We start from the raw sequence: 15,240 nt of genomic DNA on the forward strand, positions 1-15,240 counted from the left end.
AAAGCAAAGAGTTTCTTAACCTTTGCAGAGTTTGAGAGAGCGATTCATGCATTCATTTAATCTTCAAAATGCAGCCGCCAGACGTTTTACTGGCATTCGGAAATTTGATCATATTTCCCCAATATTACAGTCTTTGCACTGGCTGCCGATTTATAGAAATATGTACCTTCAAATTCAAAGCTGCCAAGAGTACGCAGTGCCAAGGTGATGCTGCCCACATCACTAGCCTCAGGGATATTGGTCAGGCTGGGTGATGCCAGCTGGTACGCCAGGCCCTTGGGCATACCTGGGTGACGCAGAGGCTTGTGCATGAGCACAAGCGAAAGCATTTTTAGCAGCCCATCCTGAATGTCCTTCTTCAGCTGTGGGATCTGCCTGCTCAGGTCGTATAGTACTGCAGTCAGAGCAGGACTGGGAAGAACAGAGAAAGACAATTAGAAGGTGACACAGGAAATCATGTCTGAATCTTCTGGAATGTACAACGCTAGTGAAAGGTTTGTGCACAATCGACTACATTTGTTTCTCTTAAAAAAAGCTTTTGTTCTAAAGGCTTATGCTTAACTGTTTCAAATTATTTTTGAAAACAAATATATATTGTGCCTATATATCGGTTTTTATTGTTCCTCATGTTTATTAATGATCTTACTCTTATCTGTAACATTGATTGGTGTATATTGTATTTTTATCTATGAGTTTGCATCTCAAGAAACTACTACTACAGCCCAGTAAAGGTGAAACTGAGAATAAAGCACTAGCCCCAAGCAGTTTGACTTGGACTGTACCTGAGACCAACAGCTAACATGGGCTCGAGAAGTTCTTTGACATCCTGTTGAATGCTAGGCCCCATAGCTCTGGAGAGCATACTGATACAAGTGAACACAGTAGCATCCACCTGCATGGTCTTCTGCCTCCTAAAAGATTACAAAACATGGGACAGAGGGCAAAAAAGAGAAGAAAACCAAATACATAACATTCATTAGTACATTCACAAGATTTCATTAGTAGTGAAACAGTAGCAACACTTGCATAGTTTTAAAATCTAATTGGATAAGCCACATTTAAAGGGGTGGTTGATTGTGATTTCACTTTTTTAACGTTAGTTAATGTGTAATGTTGCTGTTTGAGCATAAACAATATCTGCATAGTTACGATGCTGAAAGTACAATGCAAACGGAGATATCTCTTTTATGTCTTTTAAAATTATGGCAGTTTCAAAAACAGCTCGTAGGGACTACAATGAGCTACTTCCCGGGTTTGTGACGTCACAAACCCTGATAAACCCCGGGAACAAGCAACAAAGGGGACGAGGCCATTTTGCGAAGAGGAAGAGTTGTTGCCATGCCGTCAAAACTAGGGGTACATGAAAAAATCTATTCATATAAGAATCGTGATTCTGTCTTCTAACGATTCTAATGGCTTCACAAGTTTCAAAATCAATGTTCAAAAGCAGCGGCTCTTAATACTGTTCCTCGCATCCCCCTGCTCTGCATCTCTTTCTCTCTCGCTCTCTTATTCAGATCAGCTCAGCTCCAACAATCAACTGTGTTCATGTGTATAGACAAACAGATACTTTTCATATAGCTATGAAAAGCGTTAAACATGGACACGCACGCGGTGGCCATGCCGTATTAAAGCTTTAATCAGGATAAAACCGTATATTAAAAGCTAACATAAGCAGTAGCATTTACAAATAACAGCATATCTAAAAGTATGAGACAACAACAAACAAAAAACATACCATTAAGAGCCGTGTGCTTGCACAGGTTCTGCACAATCCTTGTCAATAATATTCTCTGGGTCTCAATCGGACTCAAATTGATCAGCAATATAGATGACGTCATTGTTTACAATACAACCGGAGCACATGCCGCTGTGGTGAGGGGCGGGACGTTTCTGGACTGCACCAGGTGGTTTAGCGAATCACAGCACACTGGGCCAGCTAACCAATCTGAGCCCATCGCGTATTTCTGAGGGTGGGGCTTCATAAAACCAGGAAATCATCGGAGCGTTTTTAGGAGAAGGGACAAAGCAGTGTAGAATAAAGGTAAATTATGTGAAAAATAATGTGTTTTTTTTTTTATGAAGTATTAACACATGTTAGACTGCACCCCATAAACACAATCAAGCCTAGGAAAAAAAAACAGTCAACCACCCGTTTAAAGTCATAACACGTATAAGCAAAATTTTATATTACTCTTTGATCATGCGACTTGGCACTGACAAAAAGCAGACAGGCAAACAAATTGTCTTATTACTAAGAGTTGACAAAATAATCAGATTTTATACATGTTAAAATTTACAGACTTTCTATGCCAAGAAATACAAAATGAGAATTTCCACCACCCACTAAATTATAAATACAGCCTAAAGCCTAATGTAATACATAAATAGAAAATAATAAATCAGAATTTCGGAATCTCGGAATAATAAATCAGAAGTCGGAATCTCTTGATCATGTACCAATAATTGTATTTAATCATTATAAAAGTGGATTCATTACTTTTGTCAAGCCTTTTGTCAAGCCATCAAGTGAAAATACCAAATTTTTATGGGAACCTTAATTGTAGGAATTAAAAATAATAATAATAATAATAATAATTTACTGAACATTGTTCATACTGCAGTAGTTTTTCAACAATCAATAAATTGCTTAAAGCTGTATGGGTCGTAGGCTTAACCGTGGTAATAATAAAACATTTTCCTCGTGTGGCTTACAGCTTACATTTTTGCAGGCCTCTAGTGTTTGTATTTGAGCTGTGCGCTAACAAAGTTTAGATTCGAATGGTTGCAGGTTCTTACTTGTGTGCAAAGTCTTTAGGTGGCAGTGCAGCTTTGATGATCTCCAGGATCTTGCTGAGGTAGGGCTGAATTTCGGTCCTCACAGCAACCACCAGCAACCCCAACGCTTGAAATGCTGCCGTCCGCTCCTTCTCTTTTTTCAGGCAGCCCAGCAAGTGCCCCATAGTGTCCTGTAAATACTGATCTGAGGGTAAAAGAAAAATGTTTAACATATAGCCAATCAATACCGCAAAAAGTGAAGCCATTTGAAAACCTAAGCAATAATTAAAAATATCTGAATGTCACTGAACTGGAAAACATATAATAATTGAAGGACCCATAAGTGTACCAGTGAAAGTGTGAGGCTTGAAGGCAGCAAGTCGGGGCAGTAGGTTTAGGATAGTCATCTGAATGAGTGGATTCTTACTGGTCCTGTATTTCAGCACCCAACGGCACACCTGATGCAACAGCAAAGAAATAAGTTAGATCCTTGGATACTGTGGGAAATGCAAACGTCCCTGATCACAGTTACACAGTCTCAAGAAATGTCTAAAGTTATAACAAACTCTACAATCTGATACACTATAGAGATGTTATTTAATAATAATTAATAATTCATTACTTTTATATAGCACTTTTCTAGGCACTCAAAGCGCTTTACATTGTGAGGGAGGAGGGGGGTCTCCTCAACCACCATCAGTGTGCAGCATCCACCTGGATGATCCTACGGCAGCCATATTGCGCCAGAACGCCCACCACACACCAGCTTATTGGTGGCCATAATGGTCAGAGGCCAATGGGCGAATTTGGCCAGGATGCCGAGGTCACACCTCTACTCTTTTCTAAAGACATCCTGGGATTTTTAATGACCACAGAGAGTCAGGACTTCTGTCTGACATCTCATCCGAAGGACAGTGCTTTTTACAGTATAGTGCACCCCCTGCTGGCCTCACTATCACCTCTTCCTGCAGCAACCTAGTTTTCCCAGGAGGTCTCCCATCCAGGTACTGACCAGGCTCAACCCTGCTTAGCTTCAGTAGGCAACCAGTCTTGGGCTGCAGGGTGATATGGCTGCCAGCTATTTAGACAATATGGTTAATTCCTGAAACATATATTAACTAAAATTTGACAAATTAAAACAATGTTGAAAACTTTTTATCAGGAGAATCTTGTGATCCATTCCAAATCCTAAGTTAACTGGGCATTCACCCTAAGGGTTTGAAAAAGTTGGACCATTATAGATATTCATGTGATCTTCTCAGCACGGTCACTAAAGACAGACATTTTTAGCATAAATAATAAGCCTTAATAATTAATGGCTTGAGAGGTGTACAATAAAGTGTTTAACATGTCTACCACAGACAAAAATAACATTATACGATACTGTTCACAGGGCACTGTGATAAATAATAATTAGTTTTTGTTGCAGGAGGCTGTCTGGTTAGTAACAGAGGACAGAACCTTTGTAAACATACACTGAACAAAATTATAATAAAAGGCCACTCTAAAATGTGCAATTTTATCACACAGCACAATTCCACAGATGTTGCAAGTTTTGAGGGAGCGTGCAATTGGCATGCTGACTGCAGGAATGTCCACCAGAGCTGTTGCCCGTGAATTGAATGTTCATTTCTCTACCATAAGCTGTCTCCAAAGGCGTTTCAGAGAATTTGGCAGTACATCCAACCGCCCTCACAACCACAGACCACGTGTAACCACACCAGCCCAGGACCTCCACATCCAGCATCTTCACCTCCAAGATTGTCTGAGACCAGCCACCAGGACAGCTGCTGCAACAATCGGTTTGCATAACCAAAGAATTTCTGCACAAACTGTCAGAAACCGTCTCAGGGAAGCTCATCTGCATGCTCGTCGTCCTCATCGGGGTCTCGACCTGACTGCAGTTCGTCGTCGTAATCGTCTTGAATGCTCACATTCAATGGCGTCTGGCACTTTGGAGAGGTGTTCTCTTCACGGATGAATTCCGGTTTTCACTGTACAGGGCAGATGGCAGACAGCGTGTATGGCGTTGTGTGGGTGAGCGGTTTGCTGATGTCAACGTAGTGGATCGAGTGGCCCATGGTGGCGGTGGGGTTATGGTATGGGCAGGCGTTTTATTGAGGGCATTCTGAATGCACAGAGATACCGTGACGAGATTCTGAGGCCCACTGTTGTGCCATTCATCCATGACCATCACCTCGTGTTGCAGCATGATAATGCACGGCCCCATGTTGCAAGGATCTGTACACAATTCCTGGAAGCTGAAAACATCCTAGTTCTTGCATGGCCAGCATACTCACCGGACATGTCACCCATTGAGCATGTTTGGGATGCAATGGATCGGCGTATACGACAGCGTGTTCCAGTTCCTGCCAATATCCAGCAACTTTCCAGCAACCAACATTCCACAGGCCACAATCAACAACCTGATCAACTCTATGCAAATGAGATGTATTGCACTGCGTGAGGCAAATGATGGTCAAACCAGATACTGACTGGTTTTCGGACCCCCCTCCCCCCCAATACAGTAAAACTGCACATTTTAGAGTGGCCTTTTATTGTGGCCAGCCTAAGGCAAACCTGAGCAATAATCATGCTGTCTAATCAGCATCTTGATATGCCACACCTGTGAGGTGGATGGATTATCTTGACAAAGGAGAAGTGCTCACTAACACAGATTTAGACAGATTTGTGAACAATATTTGAGAGAAATAGGCCTTTTGTGTACATAGAAAAAGTCTTAGATCTTTGAGTTCAGCTCATGAAAAATGGAGGCAAAAACAAAAGTGTTGCGTTTATAATTTTGCTCAGTCTAGGAAAAACATTTTCATAATTTAAAGAAAACGAATACTAAATAATTACGTTCAATTATACTTATGTTTTTCTTTAATGGATAAAATATAATTTTTCTGAAGTGAATTGTTAGAAGAATAATTATCATTAAAGTGCCCCTATTATGTATCTTTGAAAATGACCTTTCATGCAGTGTGTCATGCAGTGCTCTGTGAATGAAAACATCCTGCAAAGTTTTAAATCTGAAAGTGCACCGTGTATAAAGTTATTGTCTCTCAAAAGAAAGAGTCGACTCTGAATCATTGAAACGAGTCATATTTAAAACAAATCCCAAGCCGTTTCATGTTGACGCGCGCACAGACCTGAACTCGTTGGTCTGAATGAAAATGCAAATTCATTCTTTGCCACTAGGTGCCGCTTTTGGAGCGTTAAAAATAACTGTTTGCCCGGTAACGGCTGTACACAAAGCAGCACTGCACACTGCTTTAAATGAAATTGACCAATCACCGCAGATTAGCGTCACGCAAAGGAGGGGTTTGGAAAAATGAATTGTTGAGCGAATCGTTTCGGAGTCGTTGAGCAAAGAAGGTAAAAATAAATGCATATTATAAGAAAATGAAAGTGTTTTTTGACGTTGCATGCATGTCAATCTGTTGTTGGGGACTCCCAAAACCAAAATATGAATCTTTCATAACCCATAATAGGGGCACTTTAATGGACATGAAATTGACTGACTAAAAAGAAAGAAAGGAGAAAAAAAAACATACGACAATTTCTTCCAAAACTTCACTACTGGGAACACTGAGACCAGCTGCAGACCGTTATTTTCTCTTCAGTAGTAAATGCAATCACTGATCACCTGGTCAAAACGCTCCTCCATCAGTTCTCTGCAGTACCGGCTTTCCACCAGCGTGCTTTTGGAGGGAGCAGGTGCAGCTCCGAAACCTAGGAAGCTCTGTGGTGTGCTGTATCCCAGCAGCCCCAGCAGAGCATTGGACTGCTGTGGCTGCACTGACTGAAAACTGGTGAAGGGCGTGATGTGGCGAGGTTTAGTGCTGAAACCCATCAACTCCTTACAATACTTATCATGAACCAACTGCTGCTGTGTAATCTCCTCCATTTCCTCTCTCATACGCTGCAGGAATGAAAGAACCAATAACAAATGAATCAATCATTGAATAAAAGCATTGAGTGATGTCATATTTGATCGAAAGATCAAACAAAATGAAAGAAACAAAAATAAACAACGCAAACAAACAATTGAAAAGACAAACAAAAGAATAAATAAATAAACAGGCTAAGAAATAAAACATCATACAAATGAATAATGAATAACAAGCAAAAATAGCAAATAACAAAAGAACAAAACCAGTGCCTGTCTGTAGCAATACACAGACGTAAACAAAGGTGTACAGTATGTTTGTAGAGTCATTTACAACAGCTTTGAACGCGGCTCAACCAATCAGAATCAAGCACCGGAACTATCCGTTTTATAAACTATCATAGAAATCTGACGACAGAAGAGAACTTCATTGCATTAGACACTGGATCCAGATCTGTAATTATTTAACGTAATACTAAATGTGGCTCAATTTTCCCTTACATGGCAAGTGATCATGGGCATCACTGCATTTATAAAACAAGTACTAGTAGTATAAAACAAGTAAAAGTAGGCTTTCCTGTAGCTCAAATAGTAGAGCATGGCGCTAGCAACGCCAAGGTCATGGTTTCGCTTCCCAGGGAAAGCAAGAGCTGAAGAGCTGATAAAATGTAAAAAAATAAAAAAATAAAAAAATAAAACTGTAACTTGAATGCAATGTCGCAAAGTCGCTTTGGATAAAAGCGTCTGCTAAATGCATAAATGTAAATGTAAGTACTAATACATCCTTTTTTTGATTCTGGAAAGATGCACTTCGCTTTAATTTCTCTATCATTCTTTCATTCCAAATAAATAAAAAATAGTATCAAATTCATGGCGTTACGAGAGACTATTCTGAGCGGCAATATTAAGTGAATTCCAAAATCTGAACCGTAAGAAGACAGGTTTTCACACTAACTTTTTTTTTATTTACCAAAAATTATAAAGAACACAGAGTTTGTTGTGCCTGTTTTTAGGGCTGCACAATTTGGCCAAAAATGTGGTTTTTATACATCAATATGATTATTGTTATAACTAAATAAACATTAAACAAAACAATAATTATTTTAGGGCTGTCAGTTTAACGCATTAACTTAATTAGTTATGAAAAATATAACGCAATTAAAATATTTTAACGCTGTTAACGCACTGGCCCTGCCCCCAGACCTGTATGTCATCTTACATTTCATACAGTTGACTGTTGACAAATATGATCATAAATGCAGTTATGCCCTAAAATTCAAGATACTGGGGTAACAAAGCTTCTGTTTGAGTTTTTGTCTCATATTTATATCACATAAGCGATATCACACGAGCAGCGAAAGCAATCACAACGAGTACTCTTTGTCCCGAATACCACGAGTGCAAATGTGATTTTACACAACAGTTCAGTAAATAAGAAGTTAATATCATGTTAATTGCTGCCACGGGGGGCCCTACACTTAAGGCAAGGCCCTAGGCAACCGCCTGTACCATCTGTTGGACGGGGACCGGCACTGATCAAAACAATGAAAGAATAAACAAAGAAAGAACAAGCAAAACCTCACAAACCATGTGTCCTGCTGCCTGTAGCATGAGCAATATCTTACCTCTCCCTCCATACTGCTTATTCGCACCAGTTCATTGAGAATCAGTAGAGCTCCATGGACACGGTCATCCTTATTCATGCCTTTCTCTTTAGCCAGAGTCTCATCAAAACCCTTCTCAGCTTCCTCAAATGTTTGCTGTTTATGACAACAAAACACATGGAATGTGTGAGTGCCCATCCCCATATAACACACACATGCACATATTTAAAGACATTTGAAGGGGTTTCAATTCTGACCTTGTACCACTGTGGTTTCTGCATCTCTTTGGTCTCTCTCTGGGTGGTGAGGATCAGACAGGCTCTGAGTGCAGACACTGCACCCTCACGGATCGCCTGTTTGGAGTCCCACACAGCATAGAAAATGTTATCAAAAAATGGCTGCACCTGCTGGAAGAAGAATGTGGGTGCGCTAACAGCGAGCTCTCGCAAAACCAGCACCTGAAACAAAAACACAGTAGAAAGGGGGTTCAGTGCACATTAGACATAAAAAAAAGAGCACAGAGACAACACACACTGAAGTACTGTTAAGGAAGCTAAAAGCCACCTGTAAGAAACAGTCAAGTGTAAGAGAGTCTAATATAAGGTTTACAGTGGGTAAAATAAGCATTGAACATGTCACCATTATTCCCAGCAAATATATTTGTAAAGGTGCTGTTGACATTTTTCACCAGATGTTGGTAACAAGCTAAGTAATACATACATACAAAGAAAACAAAATAAATAAGTTCAGAAATTACGATATGTGTAAAAACCGGAATCACATGGAAAAAGTATTGAACTACTGAAATTTACTTAATACTTTGTACAAAAGCCTTTGTTGGTAACGACAGCTTCAAGAAGTCTCCTGTCTGGAGAAACCAGTCACATGCATTGCTCAGGTGTGATTTTGGCCCATTCTTCCACACAGTCTTTAAATCTTGAAGGTTCTGTGGGTCTCTTCTATGAACTCTGATCTTTCTTATTTTCTATTGAATTCAAGTCAGGTGATTGGCTGGGCCATTCAAGCAGCTTTATTTTCTATGTCTGAAACCAATCGAGAATATCCTTGGCTGTGTTTGTGATCATTGTCTTGCTGAAATGTCCACCCTTGTTTCATCGTCATCATCCTGGTACTGTAGGTGTTGGGACTGAACCAGCTAATATTAATTTCCACTGACGAGGGGCAGGATTGCTTTCTAATTACTGAAAGACTTCAGCTGTTGTCTTGGCTTTCCATGCCTTTTTGCACCTCCCTGTCTTTGTGTGTTCAATACTTTTTCCCTGTGTCATTCCATTTTATTACACAATTTAATTTCTGAACTTATTTGTTTTGTTTTCTTTGTATGTATTGATTACTTGGGCTGTTACCGACATCTGGAGAAAATCTTACGTCAACAGCACCTTTAGAAATATATTTATAAAGAAAAATGGTGATGTGTTCAATACTTATTTTACCCACTGTATATCACAACATATAAGTGGCGCAACATATAAAGGGATAGCTGACCCAAAAATTAAAATTCTGTCATGATTTACTCACCTTTAAGTTGATCAAAACCTGTATGATTTTCTGTCTTCTGTTACATAATAGAAGATATTTTGAAGAATGTTGGTAACCAAACGATGGTAGCCATTGACTTCCACAGTAAGGAAAAATACTATGGAATTCAATCAATGGCTACCAGCCACTATTTGATTACCAACATAAATCAAAATATCTCCTTTTGTGTTCAACAGAAGAAAGAAATTTATACAGGTTTGGAACAAACCTGTGAGTAAATGGTGACAAAAGATTAATTTTTGGAACTATGGCTAAAATCTTCGAACAGTATGCTTGCAATTCACCATGATATATAATATAATATTCAGTTAAGTATTTCTACGCACCGCTGCATGCCGTCTGCCCTCATTCCTGTCTGCTCCCAGCCATTCTAGAGCTCTCTTCACCTCAAACTCCACATACTCTGCAGTGAAGGTGTCTCCAGCCATGGACAGGTGACCCATGGCCTTAGAGGCCATCTCCATGACCACTGAGTCGCTGGAGGGAAGCAGGTTGCGCAGGTAGTTGGCAAAACGGCTGATACGGGTGGCATTTCCCCCTTCCACACCAATCAAGCTCACTGGAGAAACAGCCATAACACAATAACTTAAAAAACACTTCAAACAAAGCAATGCAACGTGACAAGTCACTTTCAATGGAAATTTATAGGTAGATCTGGCAAAACAGGCCACATAAGTTCCACTACTTTATGAAAAATAACAATATAAAGTAGACAGCGTTTGTCATTGGGTTCATACTCACCTATGGCAAGGATACCGCCTTTTTTCTCATTCACATCTGAGCTGGAAACCAACTCGAATATGTGGTGGTTCAGCTCATCATAGAAAGTGGTGGCTTCATCTTGGCTCAGCTTAAGTCAGAAGCAAAAACAATGCACACTAAACATGACTCTTCCCAATAGTTTATATTTATGTGTACTTTAAAGTAATGTTGTCAAGTGATTACAAAATTTCAGTTAAACACTGTAAATGATATGCTCAGTTAATCAATTACAAATTATCACGTGTTATGAAAAACACATGAAAAAAAAGCCCACAAATGTTGATAATTCAAAGACTGATGTCACACAGTGTGAAGCTGGACTGATTGCGGACTTGCAAATACATATTCTGCATCTCCCTGTATTTATATTGTTTTTGTGGTCAGCACAAAATACAGATGGAAACAGGATCTAAAACATTTTGTGTTCAGATCATTGAACCCATCTGTGTCCAGATCATTGAACCCATCTGTGTCAATATATTGGATCTCTTTAAGTGACAGTAGCCTAATATACCTGCTGTTATCTGTCATTAATTTAAATTTTCAAACTAACGAAACGAAAATCACTCACTGTTCTTGACTAAATAAATGCTATAGCTTTAATGTACAACTAATGGTAACACTTTATTTTAGGGTCTCTTTACTAGTTGCTTATTAGCATGCATATTACTAGAATATTAGCCATTTATTAGTAGTAATTAAGCACATATTAATGCCTTATTCTACATCCCTAATCCTACCCAATACCTAAACTTAACAACTACCTACTAACTATTAATAAGCAGCAAATTAGGAATTTATTGAGGGAAAAGTCATAGTTAATAGTGAATAATTGTTCCCTATTCTAAAGTGTTACCCAACTAATCTATATTTAATATTTCATGAAGTCGAAGCAGTTTTATTTTACATTTGATAATAATTAGATTATTAATTATTTTCTATTTCTTTCCTGAATACTACTGTTGGGTCTACCTAAAAAAAGCACAGTTTATTTAATTTGTATCGTTGTGTGTTCTTATTGTATTCGTTTGAGCTATTGTTTGTAAAATGTTGGTTTATTTGTTTATTACTGACTTTTTGTCTTAATAAGGTTTGAACTGTATATAGTTAGGCTGTTGTCATGTTTTGTTGTGCACTGAAATTTCACTGGTATCTATAATGTTGATGTGTTAAGCTCTACATCAGAATACAAGGTTACAGGGGTCAAAAATAACCAAAACAACTATTTTTCTTTTTCTTTTTCTTTCTTTGCTTGCAGTGGGGCAAGTAAAAATCTGAACCGCTGGATCAGGCTAGCAGAACACCTACAGTACTAAATCATCCTACTGAAATACTACTACTTTTCTAGGTTTGATGAACTTCAGGCGGTATTCCTGTAAGCAGTGCTTGCAGTACATCCACAGAGGTGTGTGGTCATGCAGTTACGCTTCCTTTATTCTAGTGTATTTACTGTAAACATTCTTCTTGTTTAAACACTGCACGGCAAATAACTTGATTGTCTGTCACAAGTGTGGTATCAAGACATTACATTTAGGCAAAAATAAAATATATAGAAACTACTTTGTCAAAGTTATGCTTTTGACTCTCCTGATGAAGCTTAATGTAAATACTGGGATCAAAGAAGTGCAGTTTACCTCTCTTAGTTCTGTGGTAACATAATGCTGGAGGTCTTTGGCAGCTTTGGCACGCGTGTCTTCATTTCGACTCTTAAGGCCACTCACAAACTGCTGCAGGACTGTGGCAGTGCCAGACATGCTGGCGGCTGGGACGCAGCTGCCTGTAGATCTGCCTGCCGTTCAAACACCCTGCCATATCAGAAACAACTGTGTTACGTGAATGCAAAAAATGTTATATCTTAATGTCCGATATCTTAATAAACATTTTTTACTAACCAGTGCTGTTTGAGGTGACACTTCAGAAATTAAGAAACTGTTTTACATTAAGTATCCCTTCTTGAAAAATACATATGCACATTTCATCATGCAAAGCCATAATGCCATTAAAAGTAGAACAGACCATCAAAAAATAGTGGTGTTCTGTATTGCATTACTTAATGGTGATAATGCCATTTTACACACTGTAAAGTTGCTGAAGCCAGAATATACAGAATATGTACAGTACTCTCACCAAGCATCTAAAGAGCCACCTCCATCTATCTGAATGACACTGTTCCCCCAAACCCTTAAATAAATGTCAATTCATGAAACTACACATTGTCATTATTTGACAGAGTCAATAAACTGCTCAAAACTGTAACAAAGATCATTCATGCTAATGGCTACAGTAAAAGTTATTAGCTCAGATCTTCACTACTACACCGCACCATTCACATTAAATAGAGAAATACACAGCTTACAATTATTAGTGATGCAGCAGACTTCAAAGTTAAGTGTTTGATCTAGGATTTAACCTACAATCTTACATCTCACAGCTCAAATAGTTTAACCCCAGCTGTATTCCACGAAATTGTATCATTATTAAAGAATGCTAACAGTTCCTACCTCTGATGAAAATGAGAGAAAAGCATGTAGATCAGAGTTACTCCTCAGGATAATGGAAGAACACAATAACAACACGTATTACCGATATAAATCGATAGATAGGTTAGTTAGCCAAAGGTGCTACCTACAACTATAGCTACAACTATAGGGTTATTTTAGCAAGCGACTGTGAGCTGCTTACGTCATATCAAACAGAACATGTAAATAGAGTACATGTATTTTGAAAAGCAGTAATTACAAATTCAATATTTACTTGAGTAAAGGGTTTTCCACTAGATGTAATGCACTCCGTGAAACTGCAAACACAGTGGGCGGGCACAGCATATGAATGACGTCTCCTCCGCCAATAGACAATCACTTGACTGCAGAGTTTAACCAATCATTCGCTCAGACGGAAGCGTTCATGCCGGAAAGAAGCATGGGGTGAATTCCAATTCACAAACGAGCACTACTAAAATTGCGTATAACACCGGTAATGGCATAGAAATACGATAAAATAGTAAGCGCTTAGTTCTTGAATCATAAAATTTAAAGAGGGGCTGAAACACCCCCCTTTCTTCTTCTTTTTTTCCCCCTGTTCTTTATCTGTTTCTACTTTGTTATTATTGTTATAATTATGTTGATGGTTGTATTATTCTGTTTTATATTCTTGATTTTTGAGCTTCAATAAAAAAAATAAAAAAAAATAATAAAAAAAAAAACAAAAAAAAAGAAGAAGAAGAAGAAGAAGAGGGGCTTACCGGCCAGAATGTTGAATTGGTTAGATACGATGTTTCTAAATAATAAATATCCTGTAATAAATTTCCTAGAGAGGTGTATTATTATTCAGGCACGTGCAGAGGGGGGGGCGGTGGGTGCTTGAGCACCTGCCCTTTTTCCTCTTGATGCCCAAAGTGCCTTTTTGTCAAGGCAATTTCTTTTTTTATTTTTATTTTTTGTAATTAAACACCCTTTTGTGAAGGCCTGCCCAATTGAACGATTAGCAAATTAATTAATAATAATTTAGCGTAAATAAAATTATCCACATGATGACCTTTCACCTGACGATCTCATCCGGGGCGATCACATTCAGACACCTTTAGGATCATAGACATAATAGAGACATCTCTTTATGTCTATGTTTAGGATGACTTCAAAAACGTACGCGGCTGCCGGTAAGTGGAGTTCTCAGCGGAGCGTTGTGCTTGTAAACTTATATTATTGAATTATTATTTTACGAGAATGGTGTGAAGAGATCATGCACAGCTGTTGTTTATATTGCTGTGTGTAGCCTGTGGAAGCAAGGTTAGCTGCAGCAAGGGGCTACAATATTTTTGTTCAATGTTTTCCTAATGACAATTTTATGATTGGTTTATAAAGGCTACTACGAACACCTTTTTCCCATTTTTATCACAGAATAATTCAGGAAATATATTTTATAGTTTCTATACTAAATTATATGTCCATCAGTATTGCATTTTTCATATAGTTTATTTATTTATTACCTGAAGATAACTTGAAAAACACACTTAAACCATATATTTTCGCAATCGTGTGTTTATTGTCTTCACGTTTCATCAGTAAAAACGTTTCTGCTTTTTATTCAGCTCAGCTACAGCGATATCGTGTGAGTTTGTCCATATTAGGGATTTCCTTCACGTCATAATTTCTGCAGGAGAGCGCCCTCTGGCTTCGAGTATGAATGAAACATGCACTGCACGAGAGTGTTCTGCTCTCCTGATATTCAAATCTCCTCATTATGGATACGAATAAAACGTCAGGTCATGTCTCTTTTAATTTAAATCTAGATTTAAATCTGGAAACCTATATGTTAAAACACCTGCTGGAGCTTGAATAAAGTGTGGGGGGCGAATTTTCATTTTATTAAAATTAATATTAAATATAAAAAATGCAGCTAACGTAGTTATGCACACAGCAAAAACAAAGGTGCTTGTTCTCTTTCGTTCTTGCTGTTTAATTGGGAAAAATTTAAAGCACGTCGACATGTCTTGTCTTTTTTTATGTTATCTGACTAAATACTATTCATACTTTGAACTATTATTATTACAGTAGTTATTTAAAAAACGTAGAGTGCCTTAAAAATAATTATCACAACACTTGTAAAACAGACTTATACTGATTTTCTCGTCCTCCGAATTAT

The 15,240-nt window shown here is 38.3% G+C and overlaps 1 protein-coding gene across 1 annotated transcript in view; it reads right to left on the bottom strand.

The window, feature by feature from the left end:
* LOC306849579 (serine/threonine-protein kinase mTOR) overlaps positions 1 to 13,466 on the bottom strand; it is a 148,033-nt gene extending 134,567 nt beyond the window's left edge. The window contains exons 1-11 of the mRNA XM_079384722.1: positions 13,354 to 13,466; positions 12,234 to 12,404; positions 10,579 to 10,687; positions 10,164 to 10,396; positions 8,535 to 8,735; positions 8,299 to 8,433; positions 6,431 to 6,706; positions 3,128 to 3,236; positions 2,800 to 2,983; positions 783 to 911; positions 167 to 411 (exon numbers count right to left, since the gene is read on the bottom strand). Coding sequence (XP_079240848.1) covers positions 167 to 411; positions 783 to 911; positions 2,800 to 2,983; positions 3,128 to 3,236; positions 6,431 to 6,706; positions 8,299 to 8,433; positions 8,535 to 8,735; positions 10,164 to 10,396; positions 10,579 to 10,687; positions 12,234 to 12,353 — 1,741 coding nt within the window. The 5' untranslated portion in view covers positions 12,354 to 12,404; positions 13,354 to 13,466. The remainder of the gene's footprint in view (positions 1 to 166; positions 412 to 782; positions 912 to 2,799; positions 2,984 to 3,127; positions 3,237 to 6,430; positions 6,707 to 8,298; positions 8,434 to 8,534; positions 8,736 to 10,163; positions 10,397 to 10,578; positions 10,688 to 12,233; positions 12,405 to 13,353) is intronic.
* Between the last annotated feature and the right edge of the window lie 1,774 nt (positions 13,467 to 15,240).

Source organism: Barbus barbus, assembly GCF_936440315.1.
Source record: "Barbus barbus genome assembly, chromosome: 29".
Lineage (NCBI taxonomy): Eukaryota > Metazoa > Chordata > Actinopteri > Cypriniformes > Cyprinidae > Barbus > Barbus barbus.